This window comes from Chroicocephalus ridibundus, chromosome 1, assembly GCF_963924245.1.
Source record: "Chroicocephalus ridibundus chromosome 1, bChrRid1.1, whole genome shotgun sequence".
NCBI classification, from domain to species: Eukaryota; Metazoa; Chordata; class Aves; order Charadriiformes; family Laridae; genus Chroicocephalus; species Chroicocephalus ridibundus.
Window position 1 is genome coordinate 120,826,398 of NC_086284.1, and position 22,024 is coordinate 120,848,421.

Consider the following 22,024-nt stretch of genomic DNA (forward strand, 5'->3'; position numbering starts at 1 on the left):
AAATGCCTGTTTGAAAGTTTAATGATATTTACATTCTGTGTGCCCTATAGAGGCACGTTATGTTCTCAGGGAATTTGAGGAAATTGGCTAATGAGAGGATTTGTTGATTTTTGACCCCTACAGTTTAATTTTACAATTGCCTAAGAATGTGTTTATAGCATTTTTTAACAACTGCTGCATGATTGGGGCTGCTAACGTTAGCGGGCTCATTACCGAGCACGAAGCAGTATTCGGAGCTCCTGGGCAGCAGACAAAGGAGAAGGTGCAAACCAGCCCTGCTACTGCCCGACGACACCCCATCTGCCATGCTCGTCAAGGCCCCTCGGGGAAATGGAAGTGGGAGAGCAAATGTGCAAACCAGACGATAAACTAACCTCCCAATCAGGACGTACACCACAACTGTGAGGAGAATAATGGCTACCGCCGCTGAAATGGCAATCATTACGACCTGGCTATTCTCACTGGAAATGGAGAATGCTGGAAAGTTAACACAAAAATATATAAATACACAAGACACTGATTACATCACAATTGACACTCATGTAGGGAACAGACAGATTTAGTCATCACTATCTAGCATTTGGTGTCCTGCCAAATATTTAATCTACTAAGTCATTTTTCATCAGACAAATAAATACAAAGAAAGAAAACAAAAGACTACGGTCATCTTTGACAGTTTACCAAAGTTGTTTCTGCTACAGATGATTTTTACTCTTGCTGATTATAGTAAGTGCTGTTAAACTGATACTTCTATATAAACATGTGTGTAAATACAAACATACATACCATGACATACATACATATATATACACATATATATATAGAGAGAGAGAGTCATGGCCAGTAAGGAGTTTTTCCTTGGCAAGAAATCCTAGCCAGTCAATAATCAATCACTCTTACTCTCACTTCTGCATGATGGAAAGCGCCTTAATGAATTAAGCTTTCCAGTTAAGCTTGACAGTATCCCTGTGAAGGCTGTCCAAAGCCATAGAATACAGAAGCAGACAGAAGAATTATCCGTGGTTAATTACTGCCTATAGAAAAAAAGAAGTGCTATTTTCTGCCTTATGTCTGATGCTTCCCAGCAGTCCCTATGCATGGAGCTTTGGTGTATTGGACAGATACACAACGACAGGACATCTTCAGATCTTCGGTATTAAGAACAATCTTCAGCAGACACCCATTGAACTTCACAAGGCGTAGCAGAATTAGGCTCCTTGGCACTATGCTTCAAGTTAGCTGTTACCTGAAAGCTAGCTCACCTGCTCCCCACAAATTGGGCAGTTTGTCTACATGACTGCTTGAAGTCACACCATTCCCCTTGGGAAGAAGCCTCTGCCTATTACACACCTACAACAGTACTCACGCAGCTATGATAACTTGGCAATAGGAAAAAGTTATGCAATTTGGTGTCTATCTGTATAACTTGTACACTGGTTATCGAGATGTGCACCACTGACTCCTGTCACTTTCCACATTTTCGGTCAGCTACATCATTATTATTAGTATTGTTACTACTACTTTGCAGAAAAAACTCATTAACTTCTAAATTATGAAATTTGTTACCACTACAACTGATTTTTTTTCTCCTTGCTGTACTTGTCTGTCCTATCTTGAGTTCCAGTTTCATCCAGTATGCCAAAGCCATGTGTCACCATAACAGCAATTTGTAACTATTTTTTTTTTTTTTTTTAAAAAGGGGCTTGTTTGCTTTTCAGAATAAGAGCTGAGGTGGGGGAGAACAAAGTGGGGATGAAAGACATAATATATCACAAAAGTACATGGATGCCAACTGCAAGAACAATTGGCTTATGCTACTCCTTCTCGGTTAAAACTCTGTCGCTTTTAGCAGACCACTTCTTACATCACGGGTTCTCAAGCCTTATCATGAGTATATGAACAAGCCTTATGAGAGCGTATCAGAATTATAGTCCTTAGTTGTGTTATAACTCTGAATGGTGGATATGAGTCTTCTGTGAAAGTCCTACTTTCTCAAAAGCAAACAGCCTTTGATTATACAGCATCAGTCTACATCGGTAACTGGGTACCTAAACAGAGGCTGACTCTTTGATGCATTAAACCACATGCTGCTTCTAGGAAACAAAAGGTCTGATTTACTTTATAGTACCAAGAAAAGTAACTTTTAAATTGATGAGCTCTACCAAGAATCTTTCTGATATAACAACAGAACTTATAAAGAATAACAATAAGGTCATCAGTTAAATAATGTTATTATCTAGGCGTTAGAGAAAAGAAAAAGGTGTGCTGGACCAGTAAAGAAGTACTTAAGGCCACCCAGAAACGTAGTGACAGAGAGGAGGAAGGACCCAAAACTGCCTAACTCCCTGACCAGCTACTCAACTGAATGACCATCCTTCCCAGCCTGTGCATATTAGTTTCGTTTCAAGGCTGCGCAGGAGAAATCAGCTACACTTCATGGCAACACGGAGAATTACACACTGACACACAGGAGCAACGGACCAATATAATATTAATTCTCTTGGAGCAGGGGTTTACAGTCTGCAGGGTTCAAGCCAAAAATTTGGAACAGCACGTGGCTGTGAATCCAGTTTTCTACCAAACTTCCTCTCTCGGCAGGTATTGATTCTGGCACAAGGCAGAGGTCGGGTAGGGAATGGAAGAAAATACCACCTGCGATATTCATGGTACACTCTTTATAGCATGTTTCAAGTTTAATGATAAAACATAAAGTTGTATAGTAACTCTACTCAGAAAGACACATCGTAAATAGTTATGAGACGCATTTACTAAACTAGACAGGGAGCAAAAGCAGCCATTCAAAACAGTCAGAAGCTGGGTAGGATGTCAGAATAAATGATTTGAACAAATACATACAATCCGGACTGGTTTCAAATTCAAACTTGCGGCTGTTTGTCCCATATCCAGCTGCAGTTCGGGCTCGAATTTGGAAGACGTAGGTGGTATCAGGTTTGAGGCCACTGATGGTAACATTGGTGCCTTTGGCTCTCAGAATAGTATAGCTTGTCTCTTGTTCCTGCTTTTGGGAAGAGAAATTATCAGATTAAAACCACACCCTAAAAAACAGAAACAAGAGTCGGTTGGTACAAAATTACTACATATCACCTGGAGAGCACCAGTATATTTTTTGAATATTTATACCCTGACAAATGCTTGTACAGCCATTCATTTTCAATCAGCTAAAAGTCTTTTGATTAGCAAGAATTCAAAATCATTAGAGTTTCTACGGCCTTCTGCTAAAAATCAAATTCTAGACATGTTGAGTTTATGACATTTCATAGAATGGTGTGGGTTGGAAGGGACCTTGAAGATCATCCAGTTCCAACCCCCCTGCCATGGGCAGGGACACCTCCCACTAGACCAGGCTGCTCAAAGCCCCATCCAGCCTGGCCTGGAACACTTCCAGGGATGGGGCATTTCATTAAATGGCTTTGCATTGTTTTATCCATAGTGTGTAATACAACAAGAAAATGAAAATTAAAATGTTATTTGAAAACCATAAAACAGATTTGCTGTCCTATAGCACTGAACTAGAAGATGTAAACAGCCAACTTAGACATTTCAGGGCCCTGAAGAGCTATTGCAGGATGTAGTTTTTACTGCCTTACATTTTACAAGACAGTGTTTACCTTTATAACAGTCAGAAGAGAAACTCCACTCAGGCTCCTCACCTCAGCTCTGTGAACAGGCAAATATAACTGGTTTTCTATCACGCTATAAAAATCTATGAGACTGATGCATCCATCCTCATTTGGGCAAAATCCCGCTGAACTTGCTCCTGAGTGAATCTTGGCCTTTAGCAGTCAGAAAGGAAACGTGTGTGTGCTCCTTGCTGCTTTTTGCTATAGAGCAAGGTGTATGTCCAGTATAAACAATATGCTCAAAACCACACTCTGATTAATAGTGACCTATTTCTGACATAACGACTTTTTATATAATTAAGAAATGGGCCGTTTTGTAATTTACTAAGTTTGGATACAGCTTCACACTGTGTAAAAAACTAATTCTGATAGAAGTACGTCCCAGTTCCACTGTAAGCACATAGTCTAAAAATTTAAGCATGCATTTGTGGCCTGAGGTATTGCTTATTGTACTAAAGCCATCCTGTACCAAAAAAGCATTTTTGGCTTCCTAAAAATGGCAGCTGGAATCACCTCAGAAAAAATCTTGGACAGCAGCCACACACGTGGGGACTGCGAGAATCTCAGTTGTTCAGGTTTGCAACGACCGGCTTTTTTATTCGGGAGGTGGTGGGGATTTCATATGCTGCCCTTTTACTTTGAACACAGAAATACACTAAAACCATTGAGTTTTGCCTGGTTGAAAGCAGAAACTGAGTTAGTTAACGTATGTCAGATGCAAACAATCTCACCTAATTCCCACTATGTTTTATGGCATTGCGTTAGCTTGCAAGGTACTAACACGTTTAACTCTGAAAACGCTCAAGTGCCAATGCACAAGTGCAGAGGTTGGCAAATACCACACTCATTGTCAAGGCCATCTCACCTTCACATGAAAAGTTCAACTGACTAGAGCTGTTTTAGAGTGTTTGCTCTACAGTGCTGTCTAGAGTAAGAAAGTTAGGTTTATCCTAAGTTAGTAGGTTGACATCAGAAACTGTTCACTTTGGTGCTACAAAAGATTAACTACCCTGTTCTTGGCAGGCTTTGTTATAGAGAGAAACAGAAACATTTACACCATAGTTAGGGAAAATGCCAGAATCTCCACACAATATTCGACGTTATGCATATGAGTAATCACAGTGAAAGGGGAAAAAAAAAAAAGGCAGTTAAAGCCTGTGCCTAAAAGTTACCATCCAGAATCAAAACCTCAAATAGGGTGAGCTGGACCTAGTCTTCAGAGAATGACTATAGAAGTGTTTACCATGGCCCATTTTCATTACACACTAAGAATAAAAAGGAAGTCAGCATTGGACCTCCTCATGGTTTCTCGATACCTCTCTGAAAAAGTTTTCTGTTATAAATTCAGGGGAGAAAACTTACAGGAAGACATTCTAATGAGCTAACAGGGTTGTGTAAAATTATTTATTTTTGAACTAACGAAGGCCTAGTATTATAATTTGCAGGCTTTCCTTATCTCATCATTCAGCTGAATGTAGGCAACTATTTTAATTTCAAAGACATAATAATCTTGTCTTTTAAAACGTGAAATCTTTTGTGTATGCTATGACTGGACATTCATTTTGATCTCACTTCAGGCTGCTTTTATGGAACGCAAACATTTCCTTCTTGTGCAGATACATACGTGCAAGGGAAAATACAGTCATGGCCCTGTCTGTTAATAATCCGCAATGGAACTTGGAAAATAAACGTTTAAAACAATGGTATGGAGGATGTCATGGTATCTTAGTTTATGGTAAGCTTTTTACACACATATTTTGTAAGTCATTTTTTATGTTACTAGTAATCAAATCAGTGAAACACCACATAAAAGCCCAAGTTTATCTTTCTTGGGGATGAAGTAAAACTTCAGAGATACAGCACTGTAGCTGCCATAAGCAGAAGGAATATACAAAAAGGAAAGTCAGTCTTTGCCAAGCAGAAATTTAATCAAACACTCTGTCTGATGATAAATTTGAACTTGGATGCACAAAGCGTATTCTTCCTGAATATTTCTGCATAGTTTACCAGACACAGTCTTTACTGGGAAGCAAATCCCACTGCCGTTAGTGTCTCATTTGCAAATGACATTTTATAATTTTAAACTATGTTTTAGAAAAGACACATTTTGGATACATTTAACATTTATAGTGGCAGTACTAGTGAGAGTGAACAGTATGTCCTTTTTCAGATAAGTACAGTAAGTGTTTATATTATACGAGGAAGAACATTTTCTCCATCATCTGCACATACGCTTGAGAGGCAGACCAGACTACACATCTCTGGGAGGAACCCACAGTCCCAAAGATACTGCTTCCCACTAGTGCCAGCCTTGAGCTTTTCGTCGATACGACAGTTCCTAAAAAACCCTGTGGAACATATGTGGCCTACCTACCCTCAAAGCCAGAATAATGAGGGTTTAAAAGCAACTAAGTGCATTTGCATATAATTTAGTTTTTCAGCCTCAGAAAGAGCTAGATATCATTATTTACTTTTTGGCTTTAACCAGTCTACTGAGTACACTATTTCAATGATGGCAAAGGCAAATCTATTTTACTAATGTGACACTGCAATGAAACCTCACTCATTGTTTGCAGCAGACTTCACCTTAATAAATTGTGTGCAATTTAGTTATCATAATTCTAAGCCACACATTTAAATGAAGCAATTAATAGTTTATGTGTGGTATTTAGGAGACAAGGGCTTTTTGCATGACAAGATACTTCTTCCAGAGAACATAATTATGCAAGCAAGGACAAAATTATCTGCTTGTGTAAGAAAAAAACAAAACAAAACCAGCCTTTTGTTATACATACACTTTGATAGCTGGGACAGTTAAAATCCAGCAAAGCATTATATTGACGGACTAGACTGGGTGTCACTTCATACCATTAACGTAACATAAAATGTTATGCTCCAACATAAAATAAGTGCCCCGAAGTTCCACAAAGTACTACTCTGAAAGAACATTTTATTTCTTTTAAATGTTTTGAATAAATCCTAACTGGGGCCTCAGAATATATACTGGCCCTATATATTTTTACAGAAAATAAAATTCTATTCCAAACAGTAAGCTTGAAAATCTGTCACTCTCAATTCACGATGTTATGCATTAGAACCCCACAGGTTCATTCCAAAAAGTTAAAAGTTTCCCAAAACTGTAGCTCCTAATTTCTCTAGAAACACCACATAAAGCTCTATTCTCTCTTCCTTACACAAGTGAAATCACTATTTAAAAAAAAAACCAACCTGACTAGGTTAATTAATTACCATTGCAGAAAATAAGTATTTTCCAGATACTTTATGCCACTAATGCATTAAAATAACTACATGCTATCATAATTTAGATACAGGCCATTCTATCTTTATTCCAAATCTGTTCTAACATCCTGAATATCACTAATGTGCAGTTGACCATAAATATCACACATTCTTTGAAATTTACAAACAACTTAAGAAAGTAAAAAAAAAAAAGCCACATTTGCAGGGACAAGGTGTATGATAGAATTGGGCTGACCTGTATTACTCTATTAAGGCTGCATTTATTAATTTCTAAGAGATTACAAAAGGTATGGCAAGTAAAAAACAAGCAGGTGTGAAAAAAATGGCTCAACATAAATCATCTACCAGCAATCAGGTATGACTTGTGAGGAGAAATACCCAGATTGCTAACTGTGAAGGGTTTATTTCTTGGCAGCTGCTGCTTAACAGCAGTGGGGTTTTTGATGAGCACAACCAAGATGATTTCTGAAGGAGAAAATCAAACGGGCTGGACCAGTTTAAAAAGAAATCTCTCTTTTCAAAAGGGTGTGTGTGGGGGGGGGACGATGACACGGGACAGGGAGGGGGGGTGACTGCTTAGAGATCTCAGACTGAAAAGCAGCATCTTCCGAAGGTGTTTGGAGAAGAAATGAAGAGTAACAGTCCAGCACGGGCTGCTCTGACCTCAGGTAAGTTTAACATGTACAGAGTAGTAGTTTTCAACCTCTTTCATTTTGCAGACCTAAAAAAGGGCACTGAGTTAAAGCCTCCTGACAACAGATTTGCTTTTCTTAGTTACCTTTCATAAACCCTGAAGAATAGGCTTCTGACCCCCCAAGGGGCCGCAGACCACACATTAAAAACACTGGTGTCAGAAGGTTGTTTTTTTAAAAACCCTTTGCTCTAAATGGTCTGGCTCCTATTGTCAAGCAGTTGGTCTAAGAAAGCTGTCTGGTGCATGTGAACTCTTGATCACAGACTTCAAAGGGAAGAAACACATGTGCAAGATCGGCCTCATAAGACTGGTTGTCTTACGAAGCTGTCTTATGATGACCAGTTGCCCCACAAGGCTGGATAGGCTCGCTGGGAACAGCAGCCGCACGGTCAGTCTGCGCACACAACAGCATCATCCTGCACCCCGCGGTCCTTGTGCAGAGCCACCCAGGCAAGACTGGAAATGGAGCTGAGACAGGGCTTCCGCAGCTCTTGGAAAACAAAGGTACAGTCACCAGCAGCAAGAGCAGCCAGGTCGGTCCCAAATGAAGCACAAATTAATCGTGCCGATAAATAACCTGGCCCGTGCAAAGCTGCTGAAGCTCTGGGGTCCTTCAGGCATTACATACCTCTTGCAAGTCTTACTTATAAGCAGCATCTATATTCTTTTCTTTAAAAAAATTGGAAACAAGAGAGTCTAAATAATTCCCGCGTCCCTTCAGTGGTGAGGATGTACAAATAAGGACAACCTGATGTATGAGCCAGTTCTCTTTTACTTCTCAAGCCTAGGATCTGGACTTGATCCTATCCCCATTGAAATAACAGAAAAAAAACCAAAGTGAAAGTCCATAGGCTACTGCTCTATAAGGTGAGACTGAGCTGAAATGGTTAGGAAGCTTTCTTTTCCCCCTTTTATCAGCAGTACTACCCACGGTCAGATTTTTACCGAGGTCTTTGAAGGTTCAAGCGCTCACCAAAAAACTCCACCCAAAATCAGATGGCATCTTAATTTGGGAGAAATCTTTTCAAAATATAGCCTTCTGGTCCCCATTCTTTGACTGGAGATCGGGTGTAGTCTATCAATATATACACAGATTGTCCCACTGGTAAACTCCACAAGAAAACTTTCTGAAGAGTAACTGACTACCCATGGAGTCTTTTTAACAGCAACCTCTAGGTAGATATTGGCACCATGTCTTCCCTGGTACATATGAAATACAAGCCTGATTTCTAGATACGAACAGCATTAGTAAATGCTACATCATTATTTCTTACGCTTTGAAAAAGTTTGTCAAATTCTGTAGCAATATAGTCTATCTAAAAATGGCTAATACCGCTCTTCGCAATCTTTGCATCAATTTATGGTCTTTTTAATTCTACCAGTAATATTTACTAAAAAACCCCATTCTGTTAAGAAGATTTATTTTTTTCTAATACAGATCTATATATGATGTAGAAATCAACAGTTGTAAATACAAGAAAATGTCAATATAAAGCAGAGACTATTTAATAGCAGATTTTCTTTGATTTGTAGTTATTCACATAAATTGTATGTAGAATTCAGTTATTCATGACAAGTGGAAACTTTCATGGTGCAAACCAGTCACTAAAAGGATTGCCCATCTCTGTTCCAAATCATTTTTGTGTAAAAGATGCTTATGCCACAGGGAAGCACCAACACACAGATGCTGACAAATAAATGTATGAACACTGACAGCATAACAGAACTGAGTAAGTAAACTGTACTCAAGAAAAAAAAAAAAAAAAGTATTACAGCCTGTCCACATTACTTTCTCTATTTGTTCTGATACGCTTGGGGATGAAGTTGGTAGACAGCACAACTTAATTTCACTTCATATTTTCAGTAAGTTCTCCTTACCAAAAATTGAAGGTGTCAACACTTGGTGTCATGGAGGCAGAGTGAGTGAACAGAGGTGGCTCTAATACTTAACATAGGCAAGATGCAACCATTTCATTACAGAAATTACATTTCATTACCAGCACAAAAACCTCCCCTTCAATCTTTCTTCCCACCTTTTCATAGTATTTGACCTCGTAGTCCAAGATGATCCCATTGGGGTGTTCAGGTTCTTGCCAAGACAGAGACACGCTGTTCCTGGATGTCCTGTCTTTCCTTATGACTGTGATGGGGGATGGAGCTGCAAAGGGGATGGGGGGAGGAGGGAAGAGAGAAAAGCAAATTGAGTTTATCTCTGTTCCAATCCTTGGCAAAGAGTGCCGTTTTCCATTTAAAAGACTCACAAGCATAGGTCTGGACTTGTGTCAACATTCAGCAGCTGGATTATAGTCCTAGTACACATGCCTTAAAGCATGCTGGCCTCAAGGAAAATGAACTGAGATTTTTCTGTTAGACTGGTGGACCAGTGGCAAGACAGCAGATGGTTTCGATCTGCTACTACAGAGTAAGCAATGAAATACATTTGATATACTAAAAAAGAGAACAAAATAACAGCACTACCTATTTGTTATAATGCTGAAGTATTATCATTACCAGACTCTGCAGAACTCCGATAACATTTTCATATGCAAGTGTAAAACGGTGCTGGGATGCATTACGTACAAGGACCTCCCGGTATCCACGGCTAGTCGTAACTATCAGCATTCTGCAGAATACAGCCTCTTTTATAATATTATTTGGTAAGCTCTCCAGATACAAATTGCTCCCATATACACTTCTCCTTTACCACATTTCTTTGAAAATGAAATTTGAAGAAAAACATCTAAACTGCAAAGTAACCTCATTTCTGATCTGTATTAATCAGTTAGGCGTGACAACTGATTGCATGCCACAGGCTCACCCACCACCCAAAACTTGGAAGTACTATCAACGTTACAGAAAAAGAAATCATAATTACCTAAGATTCTTGAACATCAGTTCAGCTTTAGACCACACAGCTCTATGCATTGTTCCAAGACCAGGCCTAGGTTTCCTGGACTCACTGAAAGCTATGCATTTTTTTTTAATTATGTTTTCTGTTTCTTTTGGGTTGGCTTCCCACTCCAAATGCTTTTCTTCCATGGCTTTGGCCAAAATTCATGAGACGATAGGTTACAGATCACACATTAAAGGTTGTAACTGTCATTTTAAAAAAAGATCTTTTACCAGTAAACAGTCTTTTATCTTAACATGTAAAACAAATGTGTTTATAAGTTCAACATTGTGCTGTCCTAATAAAAAGGCTCTAGCTGATCTAAACAATTTTATTTCAGTTGAATCCTATGAAGCTTTTACCGTTCATATAAAACTAGAGCCACTTCACAAGCATTACACATTTGCATACGTTAGCCAGTGCCCTTTCTCTTTGGCTTTTCATCCCTGCAAGAGACCTTTCAAAATCCGGGGGGGGGGGGGGGCGGGGAGTAGTTTTAATTAAAATAAATTTTGGAAAATTCATTCTGTGTTTGATTTTGCTAAACTTCCACCAAAACGTACCTTCAAGCTCTGAGTCATAATCTAAATGTTGACATCCTCCTTTAATTGAGTAGAACATCTAGGAAGCTACATACACCCACACAAGCAAATACATATACACACACTTCCACATTTGTTCTGGGTTGAAACACATCCTCTGAGCAGCACTTTCACATGTCACATGGTTCACAATAGCTTTCTGAGAGGATTAAAAAGTTGCAAAAATGCTTTTTTTTTTGTGGTCTTTTGTTTTTTCTTTTTTCTCCCCAGCAGGAAGACTTTATCCTAAATTTAAATTACTGAAATCAAATTTTTGAGTTATTTTGGGGCTTTAGTTGTCGTCTTTGTTTTTTTTGAAGTAGAATGGGAAAATGTCTCTTTCTGTTTTACTTGGACTCACCAGATCTATGCTTGCTGAAGAGCTGAAAAGCATCAGGGCAAGGTACACAGGACCGGTTTATAACCAACATCCTTCAGTAATTCTACTTGAATTCCACTTAGGCACAAACCAGTGCTACAGCCAAAATACAAAGTGGTTAGCTGGCTGGACTATTCTACCGTAGCCAGCTCTATGTTAACTCACATACACATGCTCGCTGCTTTTAGGTTCTTGTAAGTCATTTTTATGTCTTCTTTTTAAGACAAGCTGTTCATCTTTTTTTGTATGTGAATAGATTGCCAAGCTCAGTACCCCAGCTGGTAACCCTTCCCACTAAGGTAACATTAATACAGATTTTATGAATAATTAATACATGATTAACAGAAATGGCTTTTCCGCTAATAAATTATGGTAATTTGTACTATAACAAATCCTCATGGCAGGCTGAAATAATCTTATATGCTCCAATACAGATGTGCTTCAAAAAAAGCTTTCTTCTAACACAGTATTAATTATTTTGAGCTCATTTACACACATCTCCACAGATGCTACCAGTAACTTATCTCACAGCAGTTTATTAGAAAAGCGTCTGTTCTGCAGTTATCAATAACATTATAAAACATTCATATACCTTTTCTAATCCCCAGGGTTCCCAAAGCTGCTTAGAAATTACACATACAGAGTGTCTGGAAGAGACAGCATCCCACCGCATGGGCAAATGGAGGGGAGATGGATAATCACAGGGAACGCAAAGTTTTAGGCACTTTTAATCCCACGCACAGAACGGATCCAAGTTCTGCAACACAGCGCTGCACGCCAGGCCACTCCAACAGCTACTGAGCCCCCGAGCTACGGACATTATGTATTCCAAACAGTCCAGAGTCTTGCAGACCAGCAAAGAAAGCTTATGCCATGTACTGTACTGGTAATTTAAGACAACATATTGTCCAGATGACTTCTAACTTTATGCTTAATTCTACTGCAGTCAATAGATTTAAGATACAGGAAGAATTAAGGTAAACTGTAAGTACGTACTGTCCTGCCCAGGGACGGTCATATGACAACAGAAGCGCCTTCCTGACCTACGGCCCCAGCTCAGGTTTGGAGCATTTAGGAGGAACAGCTTGACATTTGCACTAATTTGCATTCATTTCTTCATGTACGCATCCCTAGAATACAATGTAATACATCAAAACACATAACCTGTGTTCTAAAACGTCTTCTGATATATACTTATTTTAAAAATAGGGTGGGGTTTTTTTCTTTGTTTTTCTCAAGTGTTCTTGAATATATCCTATGAAGCAGAAAAGGACTACCTCCAATCAAGTCAAGCAAGCTATGTTAATCTCAGAGCAACCATTTCTGGCCCAAAGTAGAAGTCAGCCTTAGTTTCCATTTTGCAGCACAGCTAGTCCTCCCTCCTCACCAGCAACTGTATTTTACTGTTCACTTGGAAAAGTCTGAAATTCCAGCAAAGAGAGAAACTGCAGTTAAAGGAAGTTAACATTATAAACCATTAAACAACAAAGGCACCACCATGAGCAGTGATGCACATAAAACCAAAACGAACTATCTGCATATAAAGACTATATATTCAGTGATTCTTATAAAAACTGTAGGTTTTAGTCTTCTGGACGAGAAAGAGGGACCTGAGAGCTTCCTATTTCCTGAACACCACTAAATAACCACGGCAGAATGAGACAGAATTCAAAATCAGGCTACAGAAAAGAAGTATTTCATATTTAGAATATCCATTTTTCATTGCAGTTCCAGGATTTTCTTTTCTTAAATTGAAAGACAATTAGATTGCGCAACAACAGAATGCTGCAACAAATATTTTAAATGTCTGCAGCTCCCATTGACAAAAAGAATCTTGTCGCTATGGCTTAGCCAAAAATGACACATTACTAAGATTTTTAGATAAACAGAAGTTTTAAAAATTATATTAAAGCATCAATATCAACACAAAATTAGTTTAAATTAATATATCATTTAGAAAATACACATTTCAAGGTAAAACTTAAAAAGAGTACTTATTTAGACTAAGAAGTTGAATAAATGCAGTTTCAGTGATTTTTGGATAAATCTTGTGGCCAGGCCACTCCAACAGCTACCGAGCCTCCGAGCTGTGGACACTATGTATTCCAAACAGTCCAGCGTCTTGCAGACCAGCAAAGAAAGCTTATGACATGTACTGTATGTATACCTCTATATATTTACATTTTTATTGCTGTTTTGATTAATGTATTAGTGCTTTTAACTTCTTCACCGAATAAGATTGGGGTTTTTTTTTTTATAATTTAGGCTTGTGTGGCCACGCACTAAGAGGTTTATTCTCAAAAGTCACATGAATGCATATAGTGGCATTTTTATGCATCAGCTGGTTACTATTTGTCTGGTACTACAGGCTAACTGGTTTATGACTAGTTTAAGCAGTTAATATGAACTTTCAAAACTCCCTGGAGTTACAAGGGGAAATGTACTTTGAGCGCTCAATGCTGTTAGGTAGCATTTCTGACAACTGGGAATGTGGACGTTGAAAAGGCAACGAACGCAATGATCCAGGGAGCTTAGACTCACAAGTGTAAAAACCTCCTCACTCATGACTATTAAAGGTGCAAGCAAATAACATGAAGGACCTAGCAGAGAGAACAATAAAACTCTGCTCAAACTGATTTCCCAGCGAAACTGACCCCAACAGATCATTTGTTTTCCTCCAGTTTAATAGCACCTGTATATAAATCTCCTTATTGACTTTTTCCTTATTTCTTGGTTATTGTTTTCATATGTGACTGGCTTACAGATGTATACTGGAAGTAAATTCCCTGTCCTGTGACAGACAGAACTCAGTATTAACTTTGGGAAGCCACGTGTGTACAACTGCTGAAATATTTAGAGTCCTGTTGTTTCTTTCTTAGGTCTCTAGAACACAAATTAAATTTTAGGGAAGGACCTCGTTCTAAAATAACCATGGCCTGCTCACTTCCAGCTTTTGCTTACAACCAGCTATCAGCATTAGAATGTAAAATATTCCAAGCTATGCTGAAAGATGGTGACCAAGAACATATCTAAGCCAGCAGAACTGACTGTATTACCCAAATTGCAACTTCTTCTGCACCGATGAATAAATGGAAGGCTTGTTCCTTTTTTTTTTTCCTGCAGAAAACTGATGATTATCTAATCATAATACTGTCATCTGATATAATGTATAAATTTTATTTAATGTCTATGAAGCCCCTAGGAGGTAATGTGGAACAAGAGCAGTAAATAAAGATCATAATCTGAAAATTAAATCTGCAGCCTCTGACAGTAGGATCCACCGGGACTCAAACCCAAATCTGTAAATCTTAAGAGGGCTCCAGTGTCCAAACCACAAAACTATTGTTCGAGTTAAAGTGGTAATACCAAACTGATCTCCCGCTTAGACGTAGTTTCTCTAGGAAACTCACATCCACAGAGTCAGGCTACACGAGGGAACTCACCCCGGTGCAAGCATTAGGCGCCCGTGCATGGCTGGGTCCGGCACTGCTCATAACGCTGCACATACACATTTCACTCGCGCAACGAGAACTCAACATCTGGGGCTTTGTGAACCAGCCTTTCTAACGTTAGGTTCATCCAACCGTTGCACTACCAACCAACATTCAATTTGTGACAGAGTCCTAAGCAACGACTCGCAAATCAGTATAATGACGCCACACCGCCATGACGTGATCACATGAACACAATGTCTGTATGAACTGCTACTCTTGTCCTTGGATCCTTTACATCTCCAGCTTCTAGTCTGTGGATTAACATTGAAGGGGTTTATTACAGAAGCCTGCTCACAGACACAGAAAGCAGGAGTTGCACTATTTTAAACCTTCTCTGATTGCATTACTATTTACTTTCTCTGTTAAGTGCAGTTAAAGGTGCTGCCTCCCTCTAGGCGGTTGTGCAGAAGCAAGGCTGATACCACAGGCACATTCCAAGAAGGCTCAGTCAGTCCTGGGTCCCCAGGTGCCTCCCAGGAGGCAGGAGGAGGAGGAAACAGTTACGCTTTAACAACACTTTGGAAACCTGCTAAACCCTACACGCTCCTCTTCCAGATACTATTACCCACCTCTTCAACGTGCCTGCAGACACAGTCCTTTGCCCTTTAATCTGCAGGACACGTAGTTAAACTAGCACAGTACTTGTGTTTGTGTTCCTGCACCTTTTCCTTGAGCTGAAGCAGGCTCAATATATTTTTATGACTTGGGCTGTAAAATGTCATCTGATTCTCTAACATCATTAGGTGACTGTCAGCCAGAACGCAATGCACCTTCCCTGTCCTTCCATGTCATTAGGGAGTCTAGCCACCCCAGCAGCAAGAGGCCCATGTCAGTGTCAGGGACCCTCACGCTGGATCCCAGCAGGATGCAATCATAACTAAGTGGGTGAAAAGATTCCCAGTTTCTGGGAGAAGGCCATCAAGATCTGGACATTTACACACATTCTCAAAACGTGTGAGAGAGACCTTATTGCAGCCTTTCAGTACTTAAAGGGGGCCTACAGGAAAGATGGGGACAATCTTTTTAGCAGGACCTATTATGATAGGACTAGGGGTGATGATTTTAAACTAAGAGAGAGAAGATTTAGAATGGACATAAGGAAGAAATTTTTACGATGAGGTTGGTGAAACACTGGACCAGGTTGCCCAGAGAGGCGGTAGATGCCACATCCTTGGATGGTAGGTCAAGGTCAGGTCGGACAGGGCTCTGACCAACCTGATCTAGTTGAAGATGTCCCTACTCATTGCAGGGGGGTTGGAACTAGATGACCTTTAAAAGTCCTTTCCAACCCAAACTATTCTATCGTTGTATGATTCAAAATGAAGGAGGAAAAAAATAGGACAAAACTTTAGGGACAAATAGAAGGAGCCTAACTTTGGATGAAACAAAGCCCGTGTGCGAGAGCTGCGAATGTTTCTCCCAGAAAAAGGACAAAACATTTTAAAAACTGACTTGTTCACGGTTATTTTAATGGATGATTGCCTGCATTATGGCAGGTAATGCATCTGGAAGCTGGTGGACTCCAGCCTGTGGTCAGAGACTCCAGAGCGGTTGCAGGCATCGCACAGGTGCCATGAAGAAAAGGTAGTAGGGAACTAGGAAGGGGAAAACAAGCAGTTTCAAGCAGGAATTATACTAAAAGGCGGCTGCTTGATTTTGCTCTCAAGTGCAGAGAAAGGCAACCTTCTGGGCAGCAGATGTCACCAGACAAATAATTATCAGAGCTCATTTCTCACTCTTACAAATAAATTCTAAATTAAAAGCAAACTTCATTAAGTGTTGCACATTCATGTTCTCATTTCTCCCTCTTTTTATTAAAAGAGATAGCAAATGCCTTCCACAAAGCAAACAAAATGTTAGACTTGCTCATATGTTTAACACGTGTGTAATAAATCACAGAAATGCCATGTCCATTTGGGAAGTATCAGGCCGCACAAGGCACTCGCTTCAGAAACTGAAAATTATGGTGGCATGGCGGTCACAGCTGTTATTTCAGAGAGGAGACAAACGCCTTATATGCTTTCATAAGGATTCAGCCCAAAGGTACTCATAACACAAATGTTATTCTTTCTGTTCTCTGCTTGAGATGGTGGGAGCTTCGCAATACTTCATATTTTTCACTGAATGTGTTTAAGACCGTATCAGTTTAAAATAAACAGTTTTGCTTTGCCTTTCCTACCCCATTGTTACATTACTTTATAGAACGTTAGAGCCTCAGGCTTCCTGGTGTGAAGTTTTCGGAAAGAAGAATTTATTCACCATGCCCATAACATCAACTGTCAGGTGCTGAGTAGGCTCTCCCTTTCCGGGGAAGTTTAGTTCAACCAGAGAAATCCCACTCACAATCTAAGAAGTATACTTAAGAGCCACCTCTAGGAATGCCAGTATCCAAAACTGGAGAAGATAAACACCCTCAGATAAGTAATTTATGATATAAAGTATTTCTCTGCTTTTAAGTAATTGTCAAGAGCTCCTGAAGTGGTCTGTCAGGAAGTTCCATCAGCATCTTTTCAACCTGGTCAGAAAAGACTATGAATGGAAACAATGGTTCTCAATGTTTCTGCCTGTCATTCTTTGGTAGTTTCACCAAAGCAATCAGACCGATTGCTTTCGCAAAGGTTAACCAGGACAGGAGGATCTCTGATGGAAAAGACTTGAAAGGTGATCACATCTTCTTTCAATTTCTTTTGGATTTGGGGAGGATTTAACCTTTATTTTCACCTGGTTTTAAACATTTTCTTTCTATATAGAAGCATAGTTTACTAGAAAGAATGTACAAAGAAAACTCTTTCATACATACCCCGCTGTAGAATTAGACCCTGCAAGAAAAGTAAAAAGAAACAAAGAAATATAACTTGCTTGAGGGATTTCTGATGTTAAGCTTTCAAATTCTGAGGACGCTCACTTTGCAACACTGGGAAGTTGTCACTAGTGAGAAGAAGCAAAGTCTTTAATTTTCAGAACAAGGTCTACTCCCTTCAGAGGGGACCTGTCTTCACGAGCAGGATGACACATCCTTGGGCTCAAATCAGCTTATGTAGTTGGTGTGAGTAAACCCAAAGCTGCACGTATGTGAAGACTGTTAACATGCAGGGGTGCATAACTTTGAAACTATAATTTGGTTTTATATTCAAATGCTTTAAAAAAAATTATTACGTTAATAATTCCCATTGACAGGAATAGTCCACAACCCCAAAGAAATAAGTAACATTTTTTCCCAGCTGTCCCCAGCCTGCAAATTGTCTAGATGGAATGGCATCCAGAAGCAAGGGAAGTTGATCGCTTTGTTTACAATCAAGAGGAACACAGACTACTTCCCTCAGTGATTACTGAGAATGCTTGCGCAGATAAGGGAAAGAGAGCCAGAAATCTAGGGAATATTATTTAACTGAGTGCTGAGCATCCTGTTTACCTACATTTCTTTATTTTTACTATTTTACCAGACCGAGATATTAAATGAGAATCCACATGCAGCCTCATGTTAAAGACTAGAATAGAAGCAAGTAAAGAAAACCATTATCCACTGATTGCTGAATACAATTGCACCACGATCTCTGGAAAAAGGTAGCTAAAAAGCACTGGAAGTGAAGAACACTAGCTGAGCCACCAACTTCACCTGCGAACTTTCTCTAAGGTCATGAGCATTCACAGGAGGATCCCGTGAGCAGGAGAGACCAATGTATGTCACAGCCTTTGAAGCCTCGGCAGAGCTTCCTTGACGTTCAGGGGAAAAGGGATCAAAGGCTTTGCAAGCAGAACGTCTCTAGCTAATAACAGGCTATGCATGGAGTGACATTGTTAAAACACTTCCCTTTTATATCCCTAAACGAGGAGTTTTATTGAGTTAAAATGATCCTTGAATAGCCTCCGGGCTGAACTGTAAAACACATTTGAAAAGCGTGAAATCTTTATTTATGCCAGGAATGTTTGAAACTCAAAAGATAAATGTCACTCAAAAAAACAAGCATGTCCTAGGTATTCAGTACGTAATGGGGCACAGCTGTAATAACAGTCAGTGAACCAGAGACTCCCTACATCATGTCATTAGCTCACTTTTAATAAGTCTATCTTCTTGTCCTTTTTATAAGGACCATAGGGAAAAAAAGAAATATATCACACACCAAACATCTGTGGCTTTCTCAAATTGTCTCACTTAGAAGACAGATCTACTTAAGGGACCTGTCTTGGGATATAGATTGTAAAGTGCACACAACCCTTTCTAAATATGGATTTTATTTAAACAGGGAGCATCACACATCGTTTGTGAGCTGCTGAAGACAGTGTGGTCTAGTTTAAGAGAATAAAGGCTGAATGCATAAATAGCATCACAGTTCCTGCAAGTAATCAAAGACATATATTAAAATAAAGCTTGGTACTCAACTTTGTGCTGAATTTATTGCCTTAAAGCCACAAATTTCAGGCAAATACAATTCTAGTTCTGAGGAGGTTTTAACAACTTTTTCTGAGACCCAAGTGAGTCTTTGCTTACAATGGCACCGAAAAATCTACTGATTTTTTGCTCCATTTTAAATGTTTAGCCCCCAAGCTGAAACTAAAGGTTGGCTTGAAATTTTCGATCTGCAAATGACGCATGTAGATCAAGATATTACAAACCAGCAAGGTCTACACTTTAAGACTCTCCTCTCAATGATCTTAATTTCTGTACTTAGTGGTCAGTTTTGTTCTCAAGCTTTTTTGAACAATTTTCATCCTGGCCCCTTGCAAAAAACTCCGTAGTACCTTATCAGTTACCTTCTCCTTAGGCAAACATAAACATACTGTGTTTCAAAACTGCTAGATTTGACAACTAATACGTTTAAGAAAGAGACAGAAAGAGGAGTAAAAATAAATTTGATTCAATGTATGTTCCAGACTGGGCTGTGTGTTTACACTTGTAGAAAATACCTGGTTTATGTGTTTTTATCACACTGCTATTCATTAATCCAGAAAACAAAAAAAAAGAGAGAGAAAAAAATGTATTAGAGGCAGGTTCCAGACCTGATACTGCCACATGTAGGGGCACATGCACAGCTACTATTGCAGTCATCTGTTTTCCTACACTTTTTCATGCACAAGTTACATGATTAAGCAAGACGATTAAACAGGCTACACGAATTGTTCTGCTTTGTGGGTTTTAGAAATACAAAAAATAAAAGGAGGAGACACCTGATAATCAGACTAATGCTCTTCTAGGGAAGCCTGTGATGAAATAGGGTATATCTGGTTTTTTGTTATTCTTTGTACACTAGCTGTGCCTAAGGGCCTCAGTTTGATCCAGGGGTGGTTATCTTCTTCAAGCTTCCTATACGAAAAGAAACACACTGAGAAAGGAATCAACATTTTACAAGAGCGCAACTGAATTGTGGGGAGACCAAAACTCAGGTTTAGGCATTTTTAGGCACTTAACTGAGAAGTATAATCACTTTCTATAGTTACTAGGAAAAGACTGACATTTCAAGGTAGAATTTAGCCCACAAAAAGCCACCCGTGTTTCCTTTGCATTTCTTTCTACAGCAGGTAAGCAGAGATTCCTATTTATACTCCGATTTTAGGGGGTTTTTGCAACTGTCTGAATCCTATATGGACTGCACGGAAGAGCTGGGTTGCACTGAGGGCAGAGTTTGAGGGGGTCTCTTGTTACAACATGTCCCCTTTGTTCCTCTCCTGATGCCAGGATATGTGACAGCACAAAACTCTCTGGAATCGATTTAGTACTGACCCTGGCTTATTGTAGCTGAACTCAGTTGCTACCACCATTCGCAGCTGCACTGTTGAGACTTTGGTTTACAAGGCCTTAAGTCCTTAAGAACTAATCAAACATAAAAATACATTTAAAGCTGTTACACTGTGCTTTTAATGATTAAAAGAAAATAGTCTATTTTATTATCAAGCAGGCATGCAGTGAAGACCTGAGGTATAAAAAAAAAAAAAAAAAAAAGATTTGTGCATCAGCACAGGTATATTTATAAAATATAGAAAACGTAATTCTTTTCATTGAACTTTGTTGCTAATAATTATTTTGCCGGAACCCTGGACACTGAGTCATATTGGAAGTAATAGAAGGGATAAGAGCTCCGGAAGATGCACATGCCAAGTTGGGGTTTGGAGACAGAATATTCAGCCTGACATGGAGTAAGCTGCCCTATCCAGGAAAATGATGTTGCAGAAAGAGGGTCATAGACTTAACCCCTTATTCTCACCTGTCCTGTACAGGGTTTTGATTTTGCTCACTCTCTTTGGCATGCCCCTATGGATCCTCTGGTCTAACCTAGACAATTGAATTTGCAACCCTACACAGTGACTCAGAGCCACTTGGATATGGTACATAGAAATTAAAGATAAAACTGTAGACAAGCTCTCTTGGGACAGCAGTTAATTTTCTAGAGCTTACACAGTTCGTACAGGTAGGAAGCCCAAAGACATCTTCAAACATAAATTATCTGTCTCCATAGTAAAACTGTACTAGTGTAATGTAAACTTGTTTATAAACTAATTTGTTCAGATCAGTTCAAATCCCAAAATGGGCACTCTTCCTTCAGAGTGTTCCAATTAATTTAACATGAAAAAGTGGGGAAAAACTAATTCTTAGAGTAGCACAAGTGTGACTATGCGAGGTTCGCAGCATTTTAACTGAAATGCTCACATGCAATTTAGAACTGCTTCCCCCCATAATCAGATATCCTAACATCCACACGGGGAAAGCTAGTCAGTGGAAAGTAGGTCTCAGTTTGCTCATTGCTGACTCCAAGGGGAAGTACCATAGCTGTTTGCTATAGCACCACAGCATACAATAATGCTGTACAATACACAAATGAATAAGACTGGATCCCACAGTCTCTCTGATGAAAAAGCTTAGGAAGGAGGTGGTAACCCACAGGCAATTTAACTAAATAAAAGCTCTCTCTCTAAAGCCATCTAGTCTTACGGAGGTATTCTGTACAGTAAGCCAACCCTACTGCAGTTTTCCATATTCACCTATGCATAAACTTTATGTGCAGTGACAAATGGTAAGAGTTTTGAGGTTGCTAAATACCTAAACAAACGATTCAACAATACTCTCCTGAATTTCTTTGAAGCAGGGATA

General features: G+C 39.3%; 1 protein-coding gene across 3 annotated transcripts in view; it reads right to left on the reverse strand.

Annotated features, from left to right (window-relative positions):
• Positions 1-22,024, reverse strand: part of EPHA3 (EPH receptor A3) — a 234,489-nt gene that overhangs the window by 53,386 nt on the left and 159,079 nt on the right. For 2 of the 3 annotated variants that reach the window (XM_063348952.1, XM_063348969.1), the window contains exons 6-8: positions 9,630-9,754; positions 2,857-3,019; positions 375-477 (exon numbers count right to left, since the gene is read on the reverse strand). In XM_063348952.1, the coding sequence (XP_063205022.1) occupies positions 375-477; positions 2,857-3,019; positions 9,630-9,754 (391 nt within the window). The remainder of the gene's footprint in view (positions 1-374; positions 478-2,856; positions 3,020-9,629; positions 9,755-22,024) is intronic. The other variant, XM_063348961.1, reaches the window with a different exon arrangement.